At 65.8% G+C, this 22,695-nt stretch overlaps 8 protein-coding genes across 8 annotated transcripts; 4 read left to right on the top strand and 4 right to left on the bottom strand.

The window, feature by feature from the left end:
- Positions 1-1,810: 1,810 nt before the first annotated feature.
- On the bottom strand, positions 1,811-2,497 carry EMIHUDRAFT_102363 (hypothetical protein; the record flags this gene model as incomplete). The annotated part of the gene is made up of 1 exon (XM_005771254.1): positions 1,811-2,497. One exon carries the CDS (start codon positions 2,495-2,497, stop codon positions 1,811-1,813), a length of 687 nt encoding a protein of 228 aa, XP_005771311.1.
- Positions 2,498-5,192: 2,695 nt separating this feature from the next.
- EMIHUDRAFT_58573 (hypothetical protein) lies at positions 5,193-5,684 on the top strand (the record flags this gene model as incomplete). The annotated part of the gene is made up of 2 exons (XM_005771253.1): positions 5,193-5,402; positions 5,523-5,684. Coding segments are annotated over 2 exons (372 nt in total), but the record flags the coding sequence as incomplete, so codon positions are not given.
- A 230-nt stretch (positions 5,685-5,914) lies between these two features.
- On the bottom strand, positions 5,915-7,381 carry EMIHUDRAFT_102362 (hypothetical protein; the record flags this gene model as incomplete). The annotated part of the gene is made up of 1 exon (XM_005771252.1): positions 5,915-7,381. The coding sequence occupies one exon, from the start codon at positions 7,379-7,381 to the stop codon at positions 5,915-5,917; it is 1,467 nt and encodes a 488-aa protein (XP_005771309.1).
- Positions 7,382-8,414: 1,033 nt separating this feature from the next.
- Positions 8,415-9,832, top strand: EMIHUDRAFT_209513 (hypothetical protein; the record flags this gene model as incomplete). Its single annotated transcript, XM_005771251.1, has 7 exons — positions 8,415-8,537; positions 8,611-8,649; positions 8,719-8,767; positions 8,943-9,076; positions 9,151-9,183; positions 9,436-9,591; positions 9,779-9,832. 7 exons carry the CDS (start codon positions 8,415-8,417, stop codon positions 9,830-9,832), a joined length of 588 nt encoding a protein of 195 aa, XP_005771308.1.
- A 387-nt stretch (positions 9,833-10,219) lies between these two features.
- EMIHUDRAFT_59878 (hypothetical protein) lies at positions 10,220-10,417 on the bottom strand (the record flags this gene model as incomplete). The annotated part of the gene is made up of 1 exon (XM_005771250.1): positions 10,220-10,417. A coding segment is annotated over one exon (198 nt), but the record flags the coding sequence as incomplete, so codon positions are not given.
- Positions 10,418-13,839: 3,422 nt separating this feature from the next.
- Positions 13,840-14,463, top strand: EMIHUDRAFT_209511 (hypothetical protein; the record flags this gene model as incomplete). Its single annotated transcript, XM_005771249.1, has 3 exons — positions 13,840-13,903; positions 14,129-14,226; positions 14,416-14,463. The coding sequence occupies 3 exons, from the start codon at positions 13,840-13,842 to the stop codon at positions 14,461-14,463; spliced, it is 210 nt and encodes a 69-aa protein (XP_005771306.1).
- Positions 14,464-16,620: 2,157 nt separating this feature from the next.
- EMIHUDRAFT_451250 (hypothetical protein) lies at positions 16,621-18,762 on the top strand (the record flags this gene model as incomplete). Its single annotated transcript, XM_005771248.1, has 5 exons — positions 16,621-16,655; positions 16,900-17,795; positions 17,828-18,036; positions 18,188-18,424; positions 18,544-18,762. The coding sequence occupies 5 exons, from the start codon at positions 16,621-16,623 to the stop codon at positions 18,760-18,762; spliced, it is 1,596 nt and encodes a 531-aa protein (XP_005771305.1).
- Positions 18,763-19,805: 1,043 nt separating this feature from the next.
- Positions 19,806-20,715, bottom strand: EMIHUDRAFT_52924 (hypothetical protein; the record flags this gene model as incomplete). Its single annotated transcript, XM_005771247.1, has 2 exons — positions 19,806-20,219; positions 20,296-20,715. Coding segments are annotated over 2 exons (834 nt in total), but the record flags the coding sequence as incomplete, so codon positions are not given.
- Between the last annotated feature and the right edge of the window lie 1,980 nt (positions 20,716-22,695).

Here is a 22,695-nt window from a genome sequence, read left to right as displayed (position 1 = left end):
TCGGCTGCGAGGACGGTCGCATTCGCGCGAGGCGAGGCGAGCATTCAGACGCGTTGCATGCGCCATGACTCGCGCCAGCGCGTGCGGGAGCTCCTGGCTGAGCGTTGAGTCCAGGCGAGTTGCGCTGGCCACGATCGCTACGCCGAGCCGAGCTGAGTGACGCGCCGAGGCGCCGGCCAGTCGCAGCCGTGAGGCATGCCACAGCAGCAGCGGCACCTGCCACCCATTGGGCGGGCAGACAGAAGGCCAGGGCAGCACTGGCAAGTGCAACGCGCCTCATGTCGGAGAGCGACCGTGCATCGTTCGACGCTTATGATGTACGAAGAGTTTGTTGAGCACTTGAGCACTGGATAGGGTCGATTCCGCATGGATGCATGGTACGGGACCCCTCGATCGTCTCGCCCTCCCTCGCTGGTGTGCTCATTGGGGGGGGGGTCATAACAAACACGGTACAGGATCGAGGTGCACGCCGCTGAGGGACCCCTGAGGGTAGATCGAGCGGTGTCGTCCCCCCTCTCCATCATCTCACTGGGAGACGTCGACGGCGATGGCGGTGACCGATCGAGCTAGGACGGGTCGGCCCGGAGCATCGGAGTAGCCGTCGTGGTCGCGGCGAGCAGCGCCGGCCACTCCGGCGCCGCGTCGGCAACATGGGAGCATGTCCACCGCCACTTCGCGGTGCTGTTGTCGCCCAAAACGCCGCCTACCCGCTATCCCTCTGGCGGGCCAAAGATCGCCTCGCATGTCAATTTTGACTCGACGGGCGCACGGAGGCATCACGTCTCCATGCTGCCGTCAAGTCGGAGCCAGTCTGCGGCGACCACAGCGATGGGTAAAAAGGCACAGGTGCCCGCCCGTGCGATCTTTGTGCAGGGTTCTTTGTGGGTGTGCGTGTGGCCGGCGACTAGCCGGGGTCGTCCCCGACGGGGGGGACTAGCACTAGCCGTCTTCCACATGGTCCCTCGGGTCCCTGCTACTCTATCATCTGTTCGTACATCCTCCTGCTGATCTCCGCGACGTCCTGCTCCCTCCTGGAGACTCCTGGTGTGGATACTGGTACTGGGCTGGGTTTTTAGGCATTGTGGGGTTGGCACTCCCATCGACCCTCACGACCTCCTGCGGTCTCTGAGATGGACACCAGTGGGTGTGGGACCACAGCTAGGATACACTCAAAGGCTGGGTAAGCAGTAGAGGTCGATACTCGACGCGTCCCACATGGTCTGTGTCGCTGTCGGCACGCTGTCGACAGGACGTCGAGCGACACCGGTGGCAGTGCCACCCAGGAGTGGTCGGGCGGTCTCCCGTCATGAGAGAGCCACCATGTGATCCGTATGATGGTTCCTGACAATCGCCTCAGTCAACTTTCGTCACAGTTCCCGCTCTGAGAGGAGCTGAGGGTCAGTTCGACAGCTGGAGCTGTGTCGCCGGCGTGCGGCGGCCTGCCTCCGGAGGTGCCTCTGAGGTGGACATTTTTTTGTCACCGTGAGAGAACGCGTTCGAATTTTCACTCCGGAACTTCAACTTCACACGCGCACCGGCCAGGGCTACAATAGTGCCAGTGAGGCGGAGGCGCGAGTCGGAAGGCCGCGACCGTCAAGTGTTCCCTTCGTTTTCCTACAATCGCTGTGAACCCAGCCACGTAACTGGATTTTGATTTTTGTGCGGGGGGGGCGGTGGCTATCTTTATTTTATCGATATTGAGACGCCCACAGCCACACCGCCACGGGGCCACGTCGCACGTGCACGCCACAGCATGGTGGACACTTGAACAACGTTGAGGATATCAGCCGGCACTAGCGCACCGCCTCTTTCACATCGGGCGCATCTCAGTGGACCCCTCTGCCGTGACACCCGGGGGCGCCAGCGCCTTGCCCAGTGACAGCGCGCCGCGCAGCCAGTTGGGCACGGGCACCGGCGGCGGCTCCAGGTCGGTGAAGCCGAGGCTCTCGTACAGCCGCCGCGCCGGCTCGTTGTCCGCAAGCACGTCGAGGCTCAAAAACTCGATGTGCATCTCGGCTGCCAGCTCCTCGGCGGCGTCCATCAGCCGCCGGCCGATGCCCTGCCGGCGGAAAGCTTCGGCGACCCAGAGGTTGCGGATGAGCAGCCGCTGCGGAAGCTCGGGCCCCATGGCGCGCCGGCCCTTGCCGGCGGGCAGCGCGACGCAGTCCACCGTCCCAATCACGGCCAGCTCCGCGGCGCCGGCGTCGGCTGCGATCAGCACCCTCGCCTTGTCTCGAATGGCCGAGCCGAGCCGCGCCTGCACGCGCCGCCTCCGCGCCACCTCTGGCTCGAGAACCGCCACCTGGCCCAGGAAGCCCTTTGAGCCCTGCTCGACGACAAACTCGACGGGCTTGCGCACGCAGCAGAGCGCCTCGCAGTCGCCAGGATCCGTCAGGTTTGCGGCCCGGATGACCACGCCCAAATGACCACGCCCGGCCGCAGCCAAAGAGCACAGCGCGATGGCAGAGCGCGCTGCGAGCGGAGCGGCGGTGAGCATATACACACATTGTTGTTTCGCGCGACTTGGCCGACAGCACTGCGCCAGTTTCTTTTTCTCTTAATTCAGTGTTATCTTAAACTCTTATCAAAATCCCTGTGACACACAGTCAGGTGAGCATAGGCTGACAGCGAGGCGCGAGTCGTGCGAGTCTTCTTCTCGTGAGAGAAAGTCCGAGCTGTAACCGCCAAAAAACGGTAATTAATGGTGGGTGGAGGGATCTCTGCTGCCGCGGCGCCCCTGCCGGTGCGAAGGCGCCCGGCGGCCGCGCGCTTGGTGCCCACGCCGACCGGCTGCTCTCGCGGCGCCGAGGCGGAACCGCTCCGGTCACGTCTCGCGCGCTGCGAGGTGCCTTTTGGCATGTGAGCGCTGGCTAGAGACGCCAGGAAGCTTGTCTTCCATGTCGCGGCCGGGGGCGTGCGGGCGGGCCCGCCGGGCTCGGCGAAGCTCCGAGCGGGTCTTCGAGCTCGCTGCCTGCGACGAGCCAGCATGGCTCGTCGCTCGACGGCAGCCTGCTCAGTATGCTCTCGGCATTCTGTACAGCCTCGCCAAGCTCTCTGGTAAGGTCCGCAGGGCCAGGGCGGGCCGTCTCGGGCGCGATGGCGCGCTGAGTTGTACCATGACTATGAGCTCTCCGATCGGGTCGCCGGCAGCGGGCTTGCGCGGCGCGCCGCTCGACGGCAGGCTGCTCCCCACCCTTTCAACAGTGTCTTCTACCTCGCTTCTCTCGCTGCAACCGCCTCCGGGGGCCGGCGCCGGCCGCCTCGCTTCGCCAGCGCTGCCCTGGCGCTGCCTACGCCTACGACACACGCGTCGGCTCGCCGCCCGCGTCGCCTGCGGCGGGCCCGCGTGGCGCGGCGCTCGTCGGGAGCGTGCTCGGCAGGCTGTGCAGCGCAGCCTGACTCACTCAGAGTGCCGCTGATGCGGCGAGGGGCCGCCGTCGGCGCTGCTGCTGCGCACGCTGGGGTGTCTTGGGGTTCTTGCCCAAAAATGCGTGTGGTTTTTGCCCATGCACATTTCGTTTTGCATGGGCAAAAGCTGTTGCATATGTTGCATATCACACATATCATGGCATTTGAACGCATTATTGTGCATTCAAGACTGCATTCTGCATTTTCTGCATTCGGTGGGCAACTGCATTTCTGCTGCATTTCTGCATTCTTTGGGCAACTGCATTTCAGCTGCATATGGTTTATGCGGCGGGAAACTGCATTTAGTTGCATGGATTCACTGACACACGGCCTCCATTGCGTGTGCACCTAATCCTCCAAAAAGACAATGATGTCCCTCCCAGGGTGCTCGCTGTCTCGGTCGACTACAATCTCGAACTCCGTGCGCAAGTAAGCAACCGCAGCGCGAACATCAGTGCGGGTCAAGTGCTTGTCCGCCGAGCTGACAGTGCAAAATAAGTCGTCAAAGGTGCACCTGAGCTCCCCCTCTTCCCCATCTCTCCAGCCCCCTCCCCGACCGGCCGCGCGGACAAGAGCAACGACGGCGGCGAGGTCAGAGTCAGCAGCAGATGAGGCAGCAGCAGATGAGGTGGAGGGACCGGACGAAGTGCTGCTCGCGGTGGGTGCCGGTTGCGGGGGGCGCCGGGGGGGGGGGCGCTAACAGACCTCTTGCGCCCGCCTAGCCAACAAAATGGTGTATCATCTTGATGCATGCAAAATTCTACATTAGAGGAGGCAGGAACCGGAGCCAGATGGCCGAAGGGGTGAACTGCTCAAGGACCTCCCATTGTCCTTGGCCTTGCCTACTCAGCAACATGCATCACTATGCACTTAAAATGAAATTACTATGCATTACAATGCAGAATGCAACGAAATGCAATCACGCACAAAATGCATCGAATGCAGAAATGCAATCACGCGCAAAATGCATCGAATGCATACGAGCCAATCCTTGTCTTAGGGGACCCCTAGGGTTCTGAGGGCCGGATTTTTTAAAGAGCTTTTAAGAAATGAGGAGGTTTGGGGGCTTCAATTACCATTTAAGAGATTGCAGGCACGGGGGTTCCCTCTTTTAAGACCGTTCAAGAAAATCGGCCTCACCAGCACGCGTCGCTGGGTTCCGCGCCGTTTAGCGTTTTCTCCAATACTGCCGTTATTAGGTGGCACAAACCCGCCTCTGAAGACACATCTGTAAGTCTGGTGCACTGGCAGGAGCCCATAGAGACTCACATAGGGGACGCGTGCTAGCTGACTGTAGCCAGCTTCCCGGGCTCCGGCGTCTTCCGGGTCGGAGCCTCTTCCGGGTTCCAACTTTTTCCGGGGTATGGTGTGGTACCCTCGGTCGGCGGCCCAAAGGGGGGGGGGGGGGTATGGTCCTGACCGCCCAAGGCTAGCCCTACCATACCCCAAGCAGGTCTTCCAAGAGGCGGGGGGTATGGTCTCGAGGTGGGTTGGCCGAGACTACCATACCATACCCCGGAAAAAGTTGGAACCCAGTGTATATGTGCAAACGCATGACGCTCTGCTTCCTGCTCCTCCTCGAGCCGTCAGCAGCGGCGCTTCTGCGTCGCGTTACCGGCGTCAGCATCAACGATTTGGAGGCGCGGCGGGCGCGTGAGGCGGGCGGAGAAGGAAGGGTGGGGTTCTGCGGGGCTCACCTCTGCTGTTCGGCCGCCACGGGATACATCGCGCACTACGAGCAGGTGGATATCCCGTCGCCGGCAGAGTACGCGCCAGCGCAGGAGATCACCTTAGTGGACCTGATGCCGCATATCCGGAGGGTGCTCGCTGCATCGGGATTGCGTGATGGTTCGGTTAATATCATCTCGCGGCACACGACCACCGCCATCACGATTAATGAGTGGGAGAGCCGGCTCGCGCGCGACCTCAAGTCGTGGCTGCTGCAGCTCGCGCCGCCCGATGACCGGTCGGTTGTGGGTGTCGCGGGGCGGGGGGTGCACTATATGCATAACGACATCGACGAGCGGCCCGACTCGGAGGATGAGCGGCAGCGCTGCCTCGAGAATGGGTGGGATGTCGACGATCCGAAGGCGCTGGAGGCGTGGCGCGCGCAGGAGCCGATCAACGCGCACTCACACCTCGCGTGCATGCTGCTCGGATCGAGCGAGTGCGTCCCATGCGTCGGCGGCGAACTTGTGCTCGGCCAGTGGCAGTCCGTGATGCTTGTCGACCTGGACGGGCCGCGGGCACGCACCGTGGGTATTCAGTGTCTGGGCTTTTAATATTTTAGTGTGGGTAACCTCTTCTAGCGCCTCTAGGAAACATCTTCCCCCGATGGGTCCGTCGCGAGAGGTACGGTAAGCCTGGCTGCTGGCGCTGCCCGCTGCGCGCTGGCGCCTCTCGCTCTGGATGGGCGTCTACGTAGCAAGGTGGGCGTTGGGCGGGGCCTCTACTCGCCAGGTCGTGTACATGTACAATACTCAGTTGCTGCGGTGCTTTCTGTCACTCATGTGCACCGGGCCTGTTTAACTGCCTCCGACGACTCGTGCTCAGTCGCCGCCTCCGCCTCGAGCTGCATCAAAGAGACCGCCGCATCGCTCACCCGCGAGCGCAGCCTCGGGTCCGGGCGGAGAAGGCCGTCAAAGAGGGCGAGGAGCTTCTTCGGCAGCGGCGGGTCTGGCACAGACAAGCCGTGCAAGCGCGCTCTGCGGTCGAGCAGCCTCGAGATTGGACCCGGCGCGGCAAGGATTCTTGCACCCACGGCATCCAACTGTGAGGCCGATCCCAACGGCGGCAATGCACGCAATCCGGGCGGCAAGCCCAGCCCGGGCGGCGAATGGCGCGGTGGCGAACGCGACAGCCGAGCGCTCTCGCAGTCGATGCTGTACGCGACAAACTCGTCGTCGGCGGCATCGGCGAACCGAAACGGGTAGAACGGCGCTCGCGCCTCAAACTCGTCGGGGTCGCGCGGCGCAAGGAGCGCTAATAGACAAGCGCCGAGAGACCAAGCGTCGGCCGCAAACGGGCAATACCAGCAAAGCTCGTCACCGCGCACCTCCGGTGCCATCGTAGCAGGGGAACCCACCTGCTCTCTGCACGCGCCGTCTGCGTCGGCTGGCAACCGCTCGCGCTCTGTGGCGGTAAGATCCTGCACCGCCGTGAGCTGCGAGATGTGGATACCAAGTCCGAGGTCGGCGAGCTTGAGAAGTGGCCTGCCGACGACTCCTCCACTGCCGCCGCCGCCGCGGCCAAAGAGGAGGAGATTCTCGAGCTTGAGGTCGCGGTGCGCCACGCCCGCCGCCGCGTGGAGGTGCCGCAGCCCCGATGCGGTCTGTCGGGCAAGATCTAGCGCCTCCCGCCTTCCCAATACGCCGCGCCTCTGCCAGAGCTGATGTTGCAGATCGCCCGCCGCAAGGTCGAGCGCGAGCCGCACGTGCTCGCCTTCGAGGAAGGCGCCGTGCAATCCGACGACATGCGGATGAGGGCCCGCCTCGTGCGCGCGCCGCAAGAGCGTCGCCTCGTGGGCAAGGCCGCGTGCGGCGGAGCGGCGGCGGAGCGAGACGGCCTTGACGGCGACGCCGCAGTGCGGGAAGTGCCACACCGGCCGCGGCTGGTAGACGCAGCCAAATGCGCCTCGGCCGAGCCGCGTCCCCGAGGCGAGCCGCGGCAGCACACTCGCCGCGGGGTCGTCGGCGCTGGGCACGCGCCTCCACTCGGGATTGACCTCGAGAAATGCGGCGATCAGGCGTGCGCGGTCCCGAGCCAGCGCACGTGCCAAGCGGCGCGCCACCCGTCCCCGCTCTGCGCGCTGCAGGCACACAGCCGAATCGACCCGCTGCTTTGCCGCTGACCCGCAGAGCTCGTCCCACGTCGACGAGGTGACGCCTGCGACCCGCGCCGCCTGTGACAGGGCGGGGCCGTGTTCCCACCCGGAAGTGGCCGGGCCACAAGCCGTGGAGGCCAAAATCGCCATACGGGCGACCAGGACGCCCAGCGCGGCGACAGACGGCGGCGGGGAGAGCGGAGGCGGCGAGGAAGAGGCGGCGGAGGATGGCGGCGGCTCCGCTGTCCCTGCTTCTGCCTCCGCCACCGACGCTTCTGGTGCGGGTCCCGGTGTCGGCTGATCCGCAGAGAGCCTCTCCCTCGCTCGCGCCCTGTCCTGGCGGCGGATCCTCGCTAAGTGGCGCTGCTGCAGTCGCCGCTGGTCGGCGTTGAGTGCGACAGCCTTCTCCGAATCTGCTATCCTTCGCTCAAGCGCCTCGATCCGCTGCTGCAAGATATCGCAGGCGCGGCTCTGCGACGTGCGGTCATCGCCGGGTCCGCCGCCGCTCCAACGGGCTGGTTCTCGCTGGGCGGCAGCAGCATGCCTGCGCGGCACTCTTGCCGGACGGCGACGGGGCGCAGAGGCCGGACGCGGCTGAAATTGGTGGCCGTGGAGGGCCCGCTCTGCGGCCAGCCACTCCCTGTCGATGCGCGCCTCGTGAGGGTCCATGGCACTGACTCATGTGCGTGCGAATCTATCTTCTCTTCGTGTGCCTGTGATAGTACTAGCACGCGCCAGTTCGCACCTGTGTCGAGCCTGTCTGCTGTGTGCTTTTGTTTAAATTCTTCTCTTCCGCCTGGTGGTGCGATGGGCTCCCTCCCGGCGGGGAGAGCCCACGGCGGAACACACAAAATCGCAGGGCGACTCGGTTCGAGCCCTCTGTTTGACTAGTCTGGCCCTCCGCGCTCGCCTCTCGGTGCTCCGTAAAATCTGAAACTTGGTCATCCTAGCGAGTAGGTACCGACGCCGCGACGCGCCAGCATGCCGCGGGGCGACGACCAGCTCTGCGAGGCGCGCCTGTCGCAGAGAGATTTTTAGCAATACCTTTATGTGATGTTACAGGTGGGTTAAGAGGGAGATGTGCGCGAGCTGCGGGACCGCCGGGACGGCGGGCGGGTGATTGCGACGCGCCGCCACTTTTGGCGACTTTTGGCGACTTTTGGGACGCGCGTCGAGATTCGGCATGGCAGGCGAGGGTGTCACACCGTTCTTGGGACGCGCTGGCGCTCACCAGCGATCGGGCTGGGTTTTTTCGAGTATCGAGAATGCAAATGGGTCTGGATCACGGGTGGAGATACTGGGCTGGGTTTTTAGGCATTGTGGGGTTTGCACTCCCATCGACCCTCATGACCTCCTGCGGTCTCTGAGATGGACACCAGTGGGTGTGGGACCACAGCCAGGATACACTCGAAGGCTGGGTAAGCAGTAGAGGTCGATAATCGACGCGTACCACATGATCTGTGTCGCTGTCGGCACGCTGTCGACAGGGGACGTCGAGCGACACCGGTGGAAGTGCCACCCAGGAGTGGTCGGGCGGTCTCCCGTCATGAGAGAGCCACCATGTGATCCGTATGATGGTGTTGGTGATTCCTGACAACCGCCTCAGTCGACTTTCGTCACAGTTCTCGCTCTGAGAGGAGCTGCGGGTCAGTTCGACAGCTGGAGCTGTGTCGCCGGCGTGCGGCGGCCTGCCTCCGGAGGTGCCTCTGAGGTGGACATTTTTTGGTCACCGGGTTGTTGCACGAGTATATGGGCCACGATGTCTCAAATATGAGGGGTTTTGACTCCTACCGGCTCCTGACGCTATCCCTGGCAGCTCTAATGACCAGGGTCGGTAGTGCTGTGGTAGAGGGTGCTCATACTAGCGCAAGAGCTGCCACACTCGCCCGGACCGTCCCCTTCTGGGGCCGGTTCCGCAGCCCGCGAGAGCCGACAGCGGGGCCGTGCCGCGGGTGCCTACTGCCGAGTGCCACAAACACTGCGCCGTCCCGCCATCACCTACAGGCTGTCTTGTGTGATGGCTGGGATGTCCAAACGCCACCAACTTGGCTCTTGCGACCTCAAACCCGCGAGCTGTATGGGTGGTCCTGACGTCGACAGACGCCCGCTGACCACGGTGAAGCTGAGCCGGAACGCGTCGACAAGTCTCGTCTGAGCCCGTGGCGGTCGCCGGCTGAGTCGCTGTGCACGGGCCGATACCTCAGGCGTCACCTCCGCAGCCTCAGGTCTCACACTCCATCACCGCCGCCGGGACGCCTTCGATGGCACGCTCGGCGGCGAGTTTGTTGCAGCCCCACAGCAAGCGCGGCGTCGAGCCTGTTCGGTCTGGTCGGTTCGCGGCACTCACTGGGTGCCAGGGAGTGCCGCCGACACGCGAGCGGTGCCTCCTGGCAGCGCGCGCTGGCTGTGGGGCTGCAACAAACTCGAGACGCTTTTTTGGGACATTTTCGACGCTTTTGGCCCATATACTCGTGCAACAACCCCACCGTGAGAGAACGCGTTCGAATTTTTACTCGGGAATTTCAACTTCACATGCGCACCGGCCAGGGCTACAATAGTGCCAGTGAGGCGGACGCGCGAGTCGGAAGGCCGCGACCGTGATTTGGTCCCCTCATTTTCCTACAATCGCTGTGAACCCAGGTCCCAGCCACGTATGGGGCCGATCGAGTACCTTGCATGGGCTCGAGCATGGAGCATCAAAGTGTGTTCACGAGCAGCAAAAAGCCTCTTCGCTGTGTTAACACTACCGCGAGAGAAGACTGCCCTGACTCGATGAGTCGCGAGACCAGGAGCAGGACCCCGAAGCTGAAAAGCTGGGGCACATGGCCACCAATTCGCCATGGGCCGCGTGTGCGCCCCGCCCCCTCCCCCCTTTCACCGATAGCGCCGGCTGTAGAAGCCGGCAAAGAGCTCCTCCTCCGCAGCAAAGCCGCCCCCAAAGCCGCCTCCAAAGCCGCCAGGCCGGCGGCCGCGCCGCAATCGCTCGGCGTCGTAGCGCGCGCGCGCCGACGCGTCCGAGAGGACGTCGTACGAACGCTGCACCTCAACGAACCGCTTCTGCGCCGCGGCGCGCTCCGTGTCTGAGCCGTTGTTCTTGTCTGGGTGGTGCTGGAGCGCCAACTTGCGGTACGCCCGCTTGAGCTCGGCGGCGCTGGCGCCGGGCTTCATCTCGAGGACCTCATAGTGGCACCGCTCGCGCTCCTTCTCCACCGGCGGCGGCGCGCGGCTTCCCGCGTACCCATAGCCGCCGTGGCCCGGGCGGCCGGCGCCGCCCGCGAAGCCGCCGTGCTGCGAACGCGACCCGCCGCTGTAGCCGTGCGAATGCGAGCTGCCGGCAGCGGCGGCGCGAACCTCCGCGCTGCGCTTCGCTGCCTCGGCGCCGACCGTGCCCCGCGGATCGTGCCGCCGCGCAAGACCAAAATCGTCGAGCGCCAATTGCCTACAGCGACGGACCCTCCGCCTGTGGCAAGTGGCGGCAAGCAAAGCACCCACCTCTCCGTGTGAGAACAGCGCACCTCTTGCCCACGCGCAGCCGCAGCTCAGCGCGGCGGAGGTAGGCCTTGGCGTACGTCGTGTCGAGGACGATCGCCATGTTGCAGTCGGAGAGCGCCTAGGGAAGAGCCCGGCACGACTCTGAGAAGCACCCGAGATGCGGTGCGCGCCTCGCGGCGGCGGCGCCTGCTCGAGCAGCGAATCGCGCCGCGCGTTTGCGGCGGCGCGGTTACAATAGAGGAGCGCGTTGAAGCGTCCGTTGTTCGGGTCGAGCTGCAGACCCCGCGTGTAGCCCGCCGCCGCCGCCGCCCACTCGCCCCGCTTGAAGGCGGCGTTGCCCGCCTGCCGCTCCACCTCCAGCCGCTGCGCGAGCCGGAGGAGCTGCTTGGCCGCCGCCGGCGTGCCCGGCCGCGCCATCGCCTCGCTCAGTCGCTCCTCCGCCCCAACGAGGTCGCCCGCATCGTACAGCACCCTCCCGAACGTGTAGCTCCACAGCGCGCCTAGTTCCGCGGCAATGCACGTCAGAGCGAGACGCGCTCGCGCATGCGACATGCCCCGGGAGGCCCTCACCGTGCGACGGCCCCGACGCGTCGGGCTTGCCGATGGCGGCGAGGCAGATGGAGCGCGCCTCGCCAAAGTCGCCTCCCGCCGCGAGGAGCTCGGCCCGGAGCGCCTTGAGCGCCTCATTGTGCGCGCAGCGGAGGCACGACGCCTCGAGGCGCGAGGAGAGGTCGCGGAACGCCTGCCGCGACTTGCACTGCGCGCCGGCGCGCCGCAAGGCCGCGAGCTCGGAGCCCACCCGTCCCATCTCCTGCTCCGCCTCGCCGCACATACGCAGCCCGTTGGCGCCATCCGCCGTCGCGCCCGCGCGCGACGCTCGCTCGTAGAGCTCCCGTGCGCGCACATACTCGCCGAGGGACATGAACACATGCGCCGCACGGAGCAGCGACTTGGGCAGCGCGGCGTCGAGGCGCAGCGCGGCGTCGCACTCGCGCAGCGCCTCGGAGAGCCTGCCAAGCTGCGTGAGCGCAGCTGCGCAGTTTGCGTGGTAGCTAGAGGCGCGGGAGCGCACCGCAGCAGCGCCGGCCGCCGTGGCCGCCGGGGCGACTAGGTCGCGGCCTCCGCCCGTGGCGGCCTCGCAGAGCGGGTGTGCGCCGAGGGCACCGAGGGCGCGCTGGTAGTACTGGAGGGCGGCGGCATAGTCCTTGGCCTCGTACTTTCCATTGCCGCGTCCCTTGAGCTCCTCCGCTGCTGACCAGGCGGGCGACCTCGCAGCCTCCTGCTCGCCGCTCCGCTCGGAAGCCACCTGCGGCGCCCCCTCCCGGTCGGCTGCGCCGAGCGAGCTGGAGCGCTCCAAGCTCGGCGGCGCGGCCGTGGATGTGGGCGGCGCGGCAGCGGGCGGCACCGGCACCGGCGGCACGGGCGGCACGGTGGCCTTGTGCGGCGAGAAGGACGAGCGCCGGCGAGCGTGCCGCTGCCGGCGGGGCGGGGATGGGCCGCTCTCCGCGGGCGCCGCGCCCATCGCGAAGCCGGCGTCGCCTCCGTCCCCGCTGCCGCCGCCAGCGGGCGCTGACGCGGCGGGCATAGCCGGTGGCACGGCAGGTGGTTCGGCCGGCACGGCCGGTGGCGGAGCTTTGAAGAGGGGCGGGGCTGTCCCCGCGGCAACGAAATCGGCAAACGGGTTGTCTGGTCGGCCGGGGGCGGGTGCGAACGGCTTCGGATCGAAGAACCGCTGCGGCATGCGCTCTGGCTGCTGTCTCACCTGCTCCGGCTGCTGCCGCCGGTGCACCTGCTCTGGCTGCGGCTGCGGCGGCAGCCCAACCCCGGCGCCTTCAGCCGCGCCAAAGGCAGGCGGGTGAGGCTGCGAGGGCTCTGGCATGGGCGGCACGCCGATGAGGAGCGACTCGAACTCCGCGATTGTGGCCGACGTGACCGCCCGCAGGCCCGCGGAAGCGGACCAGTTCCGCCAGCGCTTGGCAAACTCGGCGGCCGAGAGGCGCGCGCCGTTGCACACCTTGTGCAGCCGCTCCACGAGGTGCGGATCCTGCGTCAAGGCGACAAGAGGGACGGGACCGTGAAGACTTTGTGCTACTGCCTGCGACCTCGACGTGCGCATGCATGTACGTGCCATTCAAGCGTCGTGCGCAAGGCACTCTAGCGAATGCCGACAGGCTGGGGGAGAAAGGGGAAGAGGTGAATTATGGCGTGCGAGTGGGGTGTACGTGGAATTGTCAGATGTGGTCCAGCATCTAGGGTGCGGGTCCTCGACAGAGTCGAATTCGAGCGCAATCTCGCGCATGCTCGCAGTGGGGCGCGGGGGCGCGGCGCGCTGGTACGGAGGCGCGCGGCGGCCGTCGAGGCTCAGCCCGCCCAAGCCCTTTGCGAGGTTGGCGCCGGCGCCGGCAGCAAAAGCCTCCGGGTGGCCCCTCTGCGCGGCGCCGCCCTGCTGGCGCAGCTTGGAGGAGGCGCGGCTCTTGGCGCTGCCCGCCTTGCGGCCCGCGGGCGACGCCTCCGCCGCACCCGCAGAGCCGATAGTGAAGCCGCCCGAGCAGCCGCCGCCACCCTGCGGCGTGTGGGGCTGCGAAGGCTCGTCGTGCGGAGGCCGCCACTCGCCGCCCGCCGCTCCGGCATGGCGGACCTGTGGTGCCGCCGCACCCCCCTCGTGCGCACCCGCCCCGCTCGCCGCCGGGTCTGAGCCACCGAATGGCTGCGCCGGCCCCGGCCCCGGCCCCGGTGGGGCGGCTGCCGGGCCGGACATGAACCCCGGCGCGGCGGCGGCGGAGGACGAGGATGGTGTGGTGGGAGCTCCGCGAAGCACGCGTGAGCGGTGGCGTTGCGCGCGGCGGCCTGACGAGCCGGAGCCAGGGGCCGGCCCCTCCGCTCCCAACGTGAAGAGCATATTGTCTGCCGACCCGGCGCTGGCGGACCCTTCGGAGGGGGTCGCGAAGGCCTCGGACGAGAAGGGCGAGGGCGTGACTGAGACCCGCGCCGTGCCGTGCGACGAGGGGGTCGGAGGAGAGGGCACGGGAGTCGACAGCTGCGGCGTCTGCAACTCCACCGCTGGCGGAGGCCCCCCCACAGACATGGGAACAGCCTCGCCTTCCGAGGTGGGCGTCATGCTGCCGCCGCCACTCCCCTCCTCGCGCGCGCCGCGACCTGCTGCGCCTCCGCCTGGCGCCGGTGTGCCCCACGCAGGAGTGGGCGGCACGGGCGGCGGCGGTGGCGCGACCGACATGGGCAGGTGGCGGGACGGTGGAGGCGGCGTGGAGGCCGCGGACGCACCTGCGGCCGCGGCCGCGGCCGCACCCGCCGCGAAGGACGTCGGAGCGCCGGGTGCCCCCCGAATCTTGGCATACATCGCGCGCTGCTCCGGGTTCAGCGTCTCCCACAACCGCGCCTCATCAGGCGACGATGCCGCCGCCGGCTTGGAGGGGCTGCGTCTGGCTCGCCGCCGCTGCTTTGGGGTGTCGGCATTGGCGCCGATCGAAAATGAGATGTTCTCGGTCGCGAGCGGGTTGAGGACAGCCTCGGGGGCGAGGACCCCAGTACTCATGGCGCTCAAAGAGCCTTCGCTTTTTTCTTTTTTAGCTAGCCTTGTTAAGCTGAGGTCGCACGCCAAGCCCAGTTATATGCCAATGGCATGCGATCAAGAATCGGCTCACGCGCCTCTACTTGCATACGCTCACCCATAGAATGTCACCGCCAGTGAGTGCGAGATAGGGCTAGCTGCTGGCGGCTAGCCCCTGAGGTAGGGTGCCCACAGGGCCCAAAAAAAGAAAGGAAAAAGAAATGGGCGACCCCCAATCGCAGCACTTCGTGTTGGCCAGTCGAGAAATTGAGAGTGTGACTAGGAGGGTGGGACGCTGGGGATTCTCAAAGGTATACCCTTGGAATGGCCGGATCCAGCCTTAAAGTACGAGATCGCGCGCGCTTCGCGCGCTGCACCGCCTATTCTCCGCGGCTGTGTGACGACGCGTGCCGTGTACCAGCAGAGTTGGGCGCGCGCGTCGCGACGGCGCCCGGGTCCAGGAGGGCTCATAGCGGGTGGGGAGGCCCTAAAACGGCGGGAGGGGTAGGGCTATATCGATAGAGCTAGAGGGCTCAACCACCCCTCCACCCCTCCACCCTCCACCCCTCCACCCTCCCGGAGCGAGAGGGGTCCGTCCTCGAGCCCTCCCACTTCCACCCCTCCGACCGGAGGGCTCGCCAGCCCACAGGGCTGGAGGGGTCCCCGTCGGATCGGCGTCGGGAGGGCTCCACAGGGTCCCATAGGGCTAGCGCGCTGGGAGGGTGGAGCGGTCCACCGGGGAGAGGGGTCAGGAGGGCTGGGCGAGGCGGGAGGGGTGGTGGGGTCCAGGAGGGCTCGCCGCCCCCCCGAGCTCGGGTGGTAGGCAAGAGGGCTCGGGCGCCGGGTTTGGCCTGCACAAGCTTTTCCGGCAAACAAAAAGGAAAACAGAGGGTCCCCAGCACTTTGCGTTTCCGGAAATTTCCAGGGAAAACAGAGGGTGTTTGGTGCTCCATTCTGGAAACTCGCGAGTTTCCCTGAGTCTGAGAGCTGGTCTGGGGCAAATTCTGACGCAAAATTGAGGAAATCGGCACGATACCCAGGCGGTCGCAGGATATTTTCCAGGTATACCCGGGGTTTTCCAGGTATACCCGCAAAATACCCGGTATTTTGCCGATTTGGCTGATTTTGCTTTTTGGGCCCAAACCAGCCTCAGACTCGGCTCAGAGCCCGGAAAATTTGATGGTTTTCCCGGGAAAATAGAGAGGAAAAGAGAGGGTGCTGCAGAGAAAAAAGGAAAGGAAAAGAGACGGGGTGCGAGAGGAAAACCTTGTTCAGCCTAACGCCGGGTGGGCTCGGAGGGACGGTCAGACAAAGAGAGGATCTTCGTGGCGGGAGGGCTCGAGAGGGGTCGGAAGGGCCTCCGGGAGGGTTCGCAAAAAAGAATGGCGCGGAGCTTCCGAGAGTGCCCGCCACGAGAGGGTTCCGAGCTCTCCACCCCTCCCGAGCCCCACCCTTCGCGCTAGGGACCCTCTTGCCGGAACACCCTCCGAGCCCTCCAAGCCCCCCGAGTCGCCCGTGACGAAAAGCGAACGCACACCAAACGCTAAAGCGTGAGGACACGATTTCGAATTCGGAGCTGGATATATAAGGGTCAAAGCAGGTTTCGAACTGGCGACCTTCCGCTTGCGGAAAGGGATCCAGCAAGAGATCGCTGCAAGTGAGAGGAGGTGCCGGCGGGCGACCTATGTAGCATAAAGCATACCACGCCCGAAGTGCCAAGAAGGACGTCATTAGTACGAAACCTCAGAAGGCCATGGGCGCCGAGAGAACATTCCCCCGAGAGGACAAATAAAGCAGAAAATAAAAAAGTCGACGCACCCCCTCCTTGCGCAGTGACCCTCGCTAAGTGTCGCCGCCATCGGGGCACGCTATCCTGCGCAGGCAGGGCTAGCGGGGGCGAGGCGCAGTCCCTCCGGTCTGATACTGGTGTGGTTCTGTCCCTAGTCTCGGAGGGGGGCAAGAAAGGTAAGAATATCTAATTTTTTCCAAGCCCCCCGAGCCCTCCAGACCCCTCCATCCGCACAACCCCTCCGGCCCCTCCAGCCCCCTCCGACCCCTCCAGCCCTCTCTATAGCCCTCTGGACCCCTCCTACGCCTCGCTTTTGGCCAGCCCTCCAACCCCCCACCCCTCCGAGTGCCCTCCTGGGCCCTGCCGCCTGACACCTCTATCGGTGGAGGGCTTTAGCTCACGGTCCACACTCCCGCCCCCTCCCGACCCCTCCACACCCCTACAGCGGCACCCCTACCCCTCCCGCCGTTTTAGGGCCTCCCCACCCGCACTCCCAACAACGCCTCCCCGGCGCAGAGAGAGGGGCCCCCGGCCGGAGGGATGCACAACCGCTCCACGCCACACCGCTTGCGGCGGTCCTCTTCCCAGCTCCGCTGAGGGCCCGTGCCTTCCCAACAAAGGAAGACTTTTTCACACCGGGGGGGCGTGCGTAAATTCGCTTAGCATGCCCGAAGCCTCCTGGCGAGGGCTTGTGCTGTGAATAGCAGGCGTGGTCTGTACTCGCCAGCTGTCCCGCGTCCACCCATGATGAGCTGTGAGCTGTGAAGTCGGTCTGTGAGGCCCCTTCCGAAGGTGCGCCCCCATATTCTCGCCCCAAAGGGGCAGGGAGCAGAACCCAGCCGCTCTGAGCCACGCCTTCACCATCCTCGCCGCGCTCGGCTCGCAGGCTCGCCGTCTTCGCAGCCTCCTTCGCCGCTGCTGGCTCGGCGCGCGCCTGCTTCTCGCCGCGTTGCGGCTGCCCGAGGCGGCGTGCGAGGCTGCCGCGACGCTCGGCACGGAGCGGCTGGACGACTCGCTGCAGCGCACGCTGGGCCGCGCTGCAGAGGAGGAGGAGGACGCACCCAAGTCGGAGGAGCTCGTGCTCGCCATCGACGTTGGCGCCACGCGCACCAAGCTGCTGCTGTGCGCCATGACAGTCGGCGGCTGCAGCCCGGGGCGGGTGCGCCGGCTGCCGCCTGTGCCGACGGCAAGGCTGTGGCAGAACCCGGCGCTGGAGAGTGAGGACAAGTTCGACCCCGAGGGCGCGCCAGCGCGCGTGCGAGACTACCTGCTGACGTGCGGCGTCGTCAGCTCGCGGCTCGGCCGGCTCGTCTTTGCGGTGCCGGGCACCGTCGACCTGGCCACAGAGGACCGCTCCGACTACACGGTGGTCAAGAACACGCCGTCGATGTCGCCGCGCTTCCGCGGCTTCGACTTCAAGCTCGCCTTCCGCGAGGTCTGCCCCCGCGCCAAGGTGTCCGCCGTGCCCGACGGGCTCGCCGCAGCGCTCGGCGTCGCCTGCGAGAACCGGCAGCTGCGCAGCGCGCTCGTGCTCATCCTGGGGACGGCTCCGGCGGTGGCGACGCTGTTCCGCGACCCGTCGGGCAAGGGGCGCTTCGTCGAGGTTGCCATCTGGCAGTCGTGGGTCTGGTTCACCAAGATCCGCCTCGACGATCCGCACGGCTACTGCGGCGGGCCGCAGAGGAAGAGGACGGGCGGGCGGCGCTCCGGGCCGTGTCCTCGACACGCTCCACGACGCGTCGCGTAGGCGGGCTGCGCGTCACCAAGGAGGGGCTGCGCGTCAAGCCGAAGGACTCGCACAAGATACCCCACCACCAGGCGCGCATCCGCTTCGCGCTCGACGTGCTAACCTGGGAGAGGCTCCACGGCGCGTGCGCGGAGCTGCCGCCGCACACGCAGCCCTCCCTGTCGGCGGAGGCGCGCGGCGGCGAGGGAGGGGAGAGGCGCCCCCCGAGGGTTGAGCTCCTGCCCCCACCAAATAGGCGGCCGCGAAGGTGTGGGCGGCGCGGCTGCAGCGTGCCGTCGACGCGCTCGCGGCGCAGAGCGCGCCTCCGCGCGGCGCGCACTGCAGGGGCGGCGAAGATGACACGACCGACGTGCCGCATAGGAGCGCTTCCACTCCGTGTACGGGCCGCCGGAGGAGGTGCACGTGCTGGGCGGCAACGCGACGGCGGCGCGGGGCCTCGTCACGGCGGCCAAGTACGTCGTGCCTGAGAGCCGCAACCCGAACCCGCGCAGCCGGCCTCGCGGCGCCGGGATGGGAGGCACCTCGGCGGAGAGCGAGGAGGAGCTGTGGCAGCGCGTGCCCGTGCGGGTGGCGCAGGATGACGCGACGCAGCAGCAGGTGGCCCTTCGGGGACTCCTCTATTCGTCGCATTTCAAGCTCAAGCAGGCGGCCGCAAGGGCAGCCCCCCCTGCGTCCCGCCACTGGCCGCCCGACCATCTGCCCACCGCGCCCTGCAGGTGTCGGCGCCGGGGCAGGATCCGCTGGCGAGGGGGTGGACCCGTGGCGGCGAGATCTACATGTACGTGCCCAAGGACGGCCGCTCGGAGAAGGAGGTCTCGGCCGATTTTGTGGCGGACATGGCCAGCCCCGTCGAGCCGCAGCAGCCTCGTTGCGCGATCGCCGCAGCGCGTCGCCGTACCGCTGGATCGAGCGGCGACGGCAGCGCCTCCACGTGAAAAGCCACCAGGCTCGCCCTCTGCTCACGCGCCGCAAGGAGCAACCGACTGTCGTGGCGCGTGGTAGAGACCGTCTGAGAGAGCAGACGGAGCGGGATGTTTCGTACGTCAACCCCTGTCTTGTTGTTGTTAGCTACCTCTGAAGTGAAACAGCATTGCGTTTTATAATGGGAATAGAAACCGACCGACCCCTGGGTTTTCGGCTACGGGAAACCGCCACGATATGGGAAACCGCAGCAGAAACCCGATGGGAAACCGAGGTTGTCTGCTTTGTGGATTGTGCACGGAGCGAATGATTCAATGAATCATTCTTCGAATGTTGTGACGAGGGGGTTGAGCTTGAGGTCCGCTGGATGACGAGTGACGACGGGTTTTAAGCCTCCCCCGCTCACACGCACACCGCAAGATCGGGCGGGGGGGACACGTACACGCATGACATGCACATGCATGTGTTGATGTGACCACATGGTCGGATGTATGGAGTGCGTCCCCGCCGGACACTAAACTGAAAAGCCGCGTTCCATCTCGTCCCTGTACTGATGCACTGTTCTACTATTATCCCCCGCTCCCCCGGCCCCGCTAGACTGGTGAACAGAAGCTCACACAGGTAGCTTTGCAAATCATTCCCTCTCCCCTCTCGCTCGCCTGGCCCCGCTCGCGCATTCTCACCCCTCCCAGCTCCCACGCCGCGTCAGAGGCGACTCAGGTCAACCCGGCTTTCTACAAGCAGTGGGTGGCAAGGAGGGAGACAGGGCGACCTACATTGCCTGCGCCGCGTTCGAGTACCGCGAACGTGCAGGCTCTATTGTGCCAGCTCTCCAGCGGGAGAGGCGCTCTCAGATGACAGAGACAGCGTGGTAAACGGAGTCCATGTGCTCCTCGGTGACCGCCGTCGGCGCGACGAAATCCCACGTGTCGATGACGCGCAGCGATCCCGTGTCGGGGTCGAGCTCTGGCTGGTCGTCGACCGCCTTGATGTCCTGCGCGGTGCGCTGCGCTGCAAGCTCCTTGTCCTTCTTGCGCTTCGGGACGCCCTTCACGCCCTTCATGGGGGAGAGGAGCTTGCACGCGGAGACAATGTCCCAGTCGATGCCCTCAAAGTACGGATGCCCTTTGACGTCAGCGAGCCCGTCCTCGCTTGAGCCCAGCCGCTTGTCCTCGTCCTGCACGAGGAGAGCCTCGCAAAAGTCCTTGCACGCTGGCGAGGGAAACTTGCCACCACGATACACAGGCGCGGGCGAGTCGAGCGCCGAGAAGGGGAGATCCCCCTGCGTGAACTCGTACGTCAGCACGCCGATCGTGTACCAGTCGGCCGACTTGCCATACGGCTTCCTCCGCCGCGCCGCCCAGCGCACCTCGGGCGCCATGTAGCAGTCGGTGCCGACACGCGAGCGCCGCTTCGGCGCCGCCTCTGTCACTCTCGCGGCTAGGCCCATGTCGATGAGCCGCACGTGGCCCTGTCCGTGGGAGGTGGAGGTGTTCGCAGGTGTGTCTGGCAAGGGGGATCTGGGAGAGTCTCGCCTGCTCGTCCACCAGCAGATTCTCGGGCTTGAGGTCGCGGTAGAGAATGGACTGACCGTGGATGTAGCCCATCACCTCGACCGTCTCCATTATGGCCCACTTGACCTGCGGCGGTGTCAGCCGGCGCTTGGTGAGCACAAACTCGGAGAGGTCGCCCTGCGGCACGAGGTCCATCACGAGGAGCAGGAACTCCGGGTTCTGGAACGCGTACTTGAGGTTGACCAGGAACGGGTGCTGCAGCGTCGCGAGGATGGACTGCTCGAGCGCGATCTTCTTGCGCCACGAGGAGCCGAGGCACTCCTTCAGCATCTCCTTCCGCATCACCTTGAGCGCGTAGTGCACACCGCAGTCGCGCTTGATCACTTCAATTACCTGCCCGAAGCCACCCTCGCCGAGCACGCGCACAACCTTGAAGTCCTCGAGCGCGGGCACGATCTTCTCCTTCGCTTTGAGCTCGAGGATGTACCGATAGTGCTTTGATCCCATGAAGGCGTCGTAGCAGCCCGCGTTTAGCGCAGCGAGCGCCTCTGTTTGCGCCCCGGCGAAGATTTGGCGGGCCTTGCGTGTGGAAAGGCCGCCGCTCTTGAGCGAGCTGATCGCGCTGTCCACCTCGGCGCAAGTCTCCTTGCAGATGAACTCGGCGCCCGGGATGACCAGCGACGTTTTGGGGCCCTCAACGAGGTACTTTGCCTGCAAATTCGGCGCCTCCTCGGTGAGCGCCGCCTTGTCAGGCAGCTCAGCGTACTCGTCCTGCACGTCGACGTAAAACTCGAAGAGCGTGAGCAGCCCGAGGGCGCGAGCTTGTTCGTCCTGCGGCGGTGGGCGGCTGCTTAGCAAGCTCGGCCGGCGTGCGGCCTGGCGGTCAAGACCCCTCACCTTGGTGCTAGCGGTCTCCTCAGCCTTGAGTAAGTAGGTGCGCAGCTTGCCGCAGAAGGCCGGGATGTGGACCACCTCCTCGATTGGGATGGCGAGCGAGGCTGCAATCGTCACCTGAGGCGTCTGCGAATCGGCGAATGCCTGCGTCAACTTGTACAGCCGCTCGCCCTGATATGTGGCCAGGAAGCAGAAGAAACGAGCGGGCAGCCGGGGATGCTCCTTGAAGAGCGCATCCAACGCGCTCACCTTCATCTCCACGACCGTGGTAATCTGGTCAGCAGCTACCGAGGCCGTGGCGAGGCCCTCCTTCAGCATCGAGGTCTCGCCAAGCATCTCGCCCGCGCCGCGGTAGCCGACGACGACCGCCTGGGCCTATTCCGGCATTTCGACCGGAGGGGTGGTTAGGCTTGCACGGGGAGGATTCGTTGGTGATGGGGCCGATGGTGGCGGGGCGGCAAGGGCACGTGGGAATGCGGAAGGGGTTGCGGTGCGGTGTGCGAGCGGCAGGCGCCTGCTCGTTGAGCTTGAGCTCGACGCGCAGCGCGCCGCTCACTATCTGGTAGAGAGCCGCCGACGGCTCGCCCTCTTGCACAACGTACTGGCCCTTGGCGTACGTGCGAGTCGCCGCTGCAGACAGGAAGAGGCCCCAATCGTCCTCGTGCATGTCTAGCTCCTCCAGCACGCTCTTGTTCTCGCCCGCGTCCGAGTGGCTGTGAATCATCGGCTCGATCACGGAGTTGAACTGCTCTAGGGAGACGTGCCCTTCGTCGTCCGCCGTCGTTTGCTCGCCGAGAGCGGAGCTGGACTTGCCGAGCTGCTTGGTCTTTGCCTTGAGCCGGCACGCCTGCGTCACGGCGAGGGGCGGTGGAGCCCAGGGGGCGGCCTCTACTTCCCCCGGCGCAGGCGCGCACCTCGATTAGGAGGCACGCCTCTTCGAAGTCGTCGTTGATGTGCAGCTCGATCGACTGGCCCTTAGACTGGACCTCGACGGTGTTACTCTCGCCGCCGGTGTTCGGATCGGAGCGCAGCAGCCCAATGACATCGGCATTGTCGATGACGAGCTTCTTCTTGAAAGCGAACATTTGCAAGTCGAAGCAGAGGCTCGACTCGAATATGTAGACGATGCCGAAGTGCGCGTTTTGGTCCTTGACCTGTGCGTTGACCTCGCGCTTGACCGAGCAGCGGTAAACCCCCATCAGCTTGTCTTCGGGCGAGAGCCCGAACTTGGTCCGCACGCGCTTCGTGTCCACTGCAGGGAGGGCGGCCCCTTTGCCCGGCTTGAGACCCTTGGTGACGACGGAGCGCATGCGGCTCGAGAGCTCCGAAATGCGCTCAGAGAGGATGGTGGCTAGAACCTGTCAGGCAGAGAGCGCGCTCTCGGAGCGGGCCGGTGGGGCGGGCCCAATTGGGGCGGGCGCGGTTTTAATCGTGGGGCCCAGCGTGACCCGCCAAAAGAGAGGGCCCCCTTCCGAACGGGGGTGGAAAGGCAGGGCCCCCGTGTCGGAGGCATTGCCTGAACAAAAGAACCATGCACTG

The sequence above is a fragment of the Emiliania huxleyi genome (assembly GCF_000372725.1).
Source record: "Emiliania huxleyi CCMP1516 unplaced genomic scaffold EMIHUscaffold_39, whole genome shotgun sequence".
In the NCBI taxonomy this organism is placed as follows: domain Eukaryota; phylum Haptophyta; order Isochrysidales; family Noelaerhabdaceae; genus Emiliania; species Emiliania huxleyi.
This window is presented reverse-complemented; position numbering and strand designations above follow the sequence as displayed.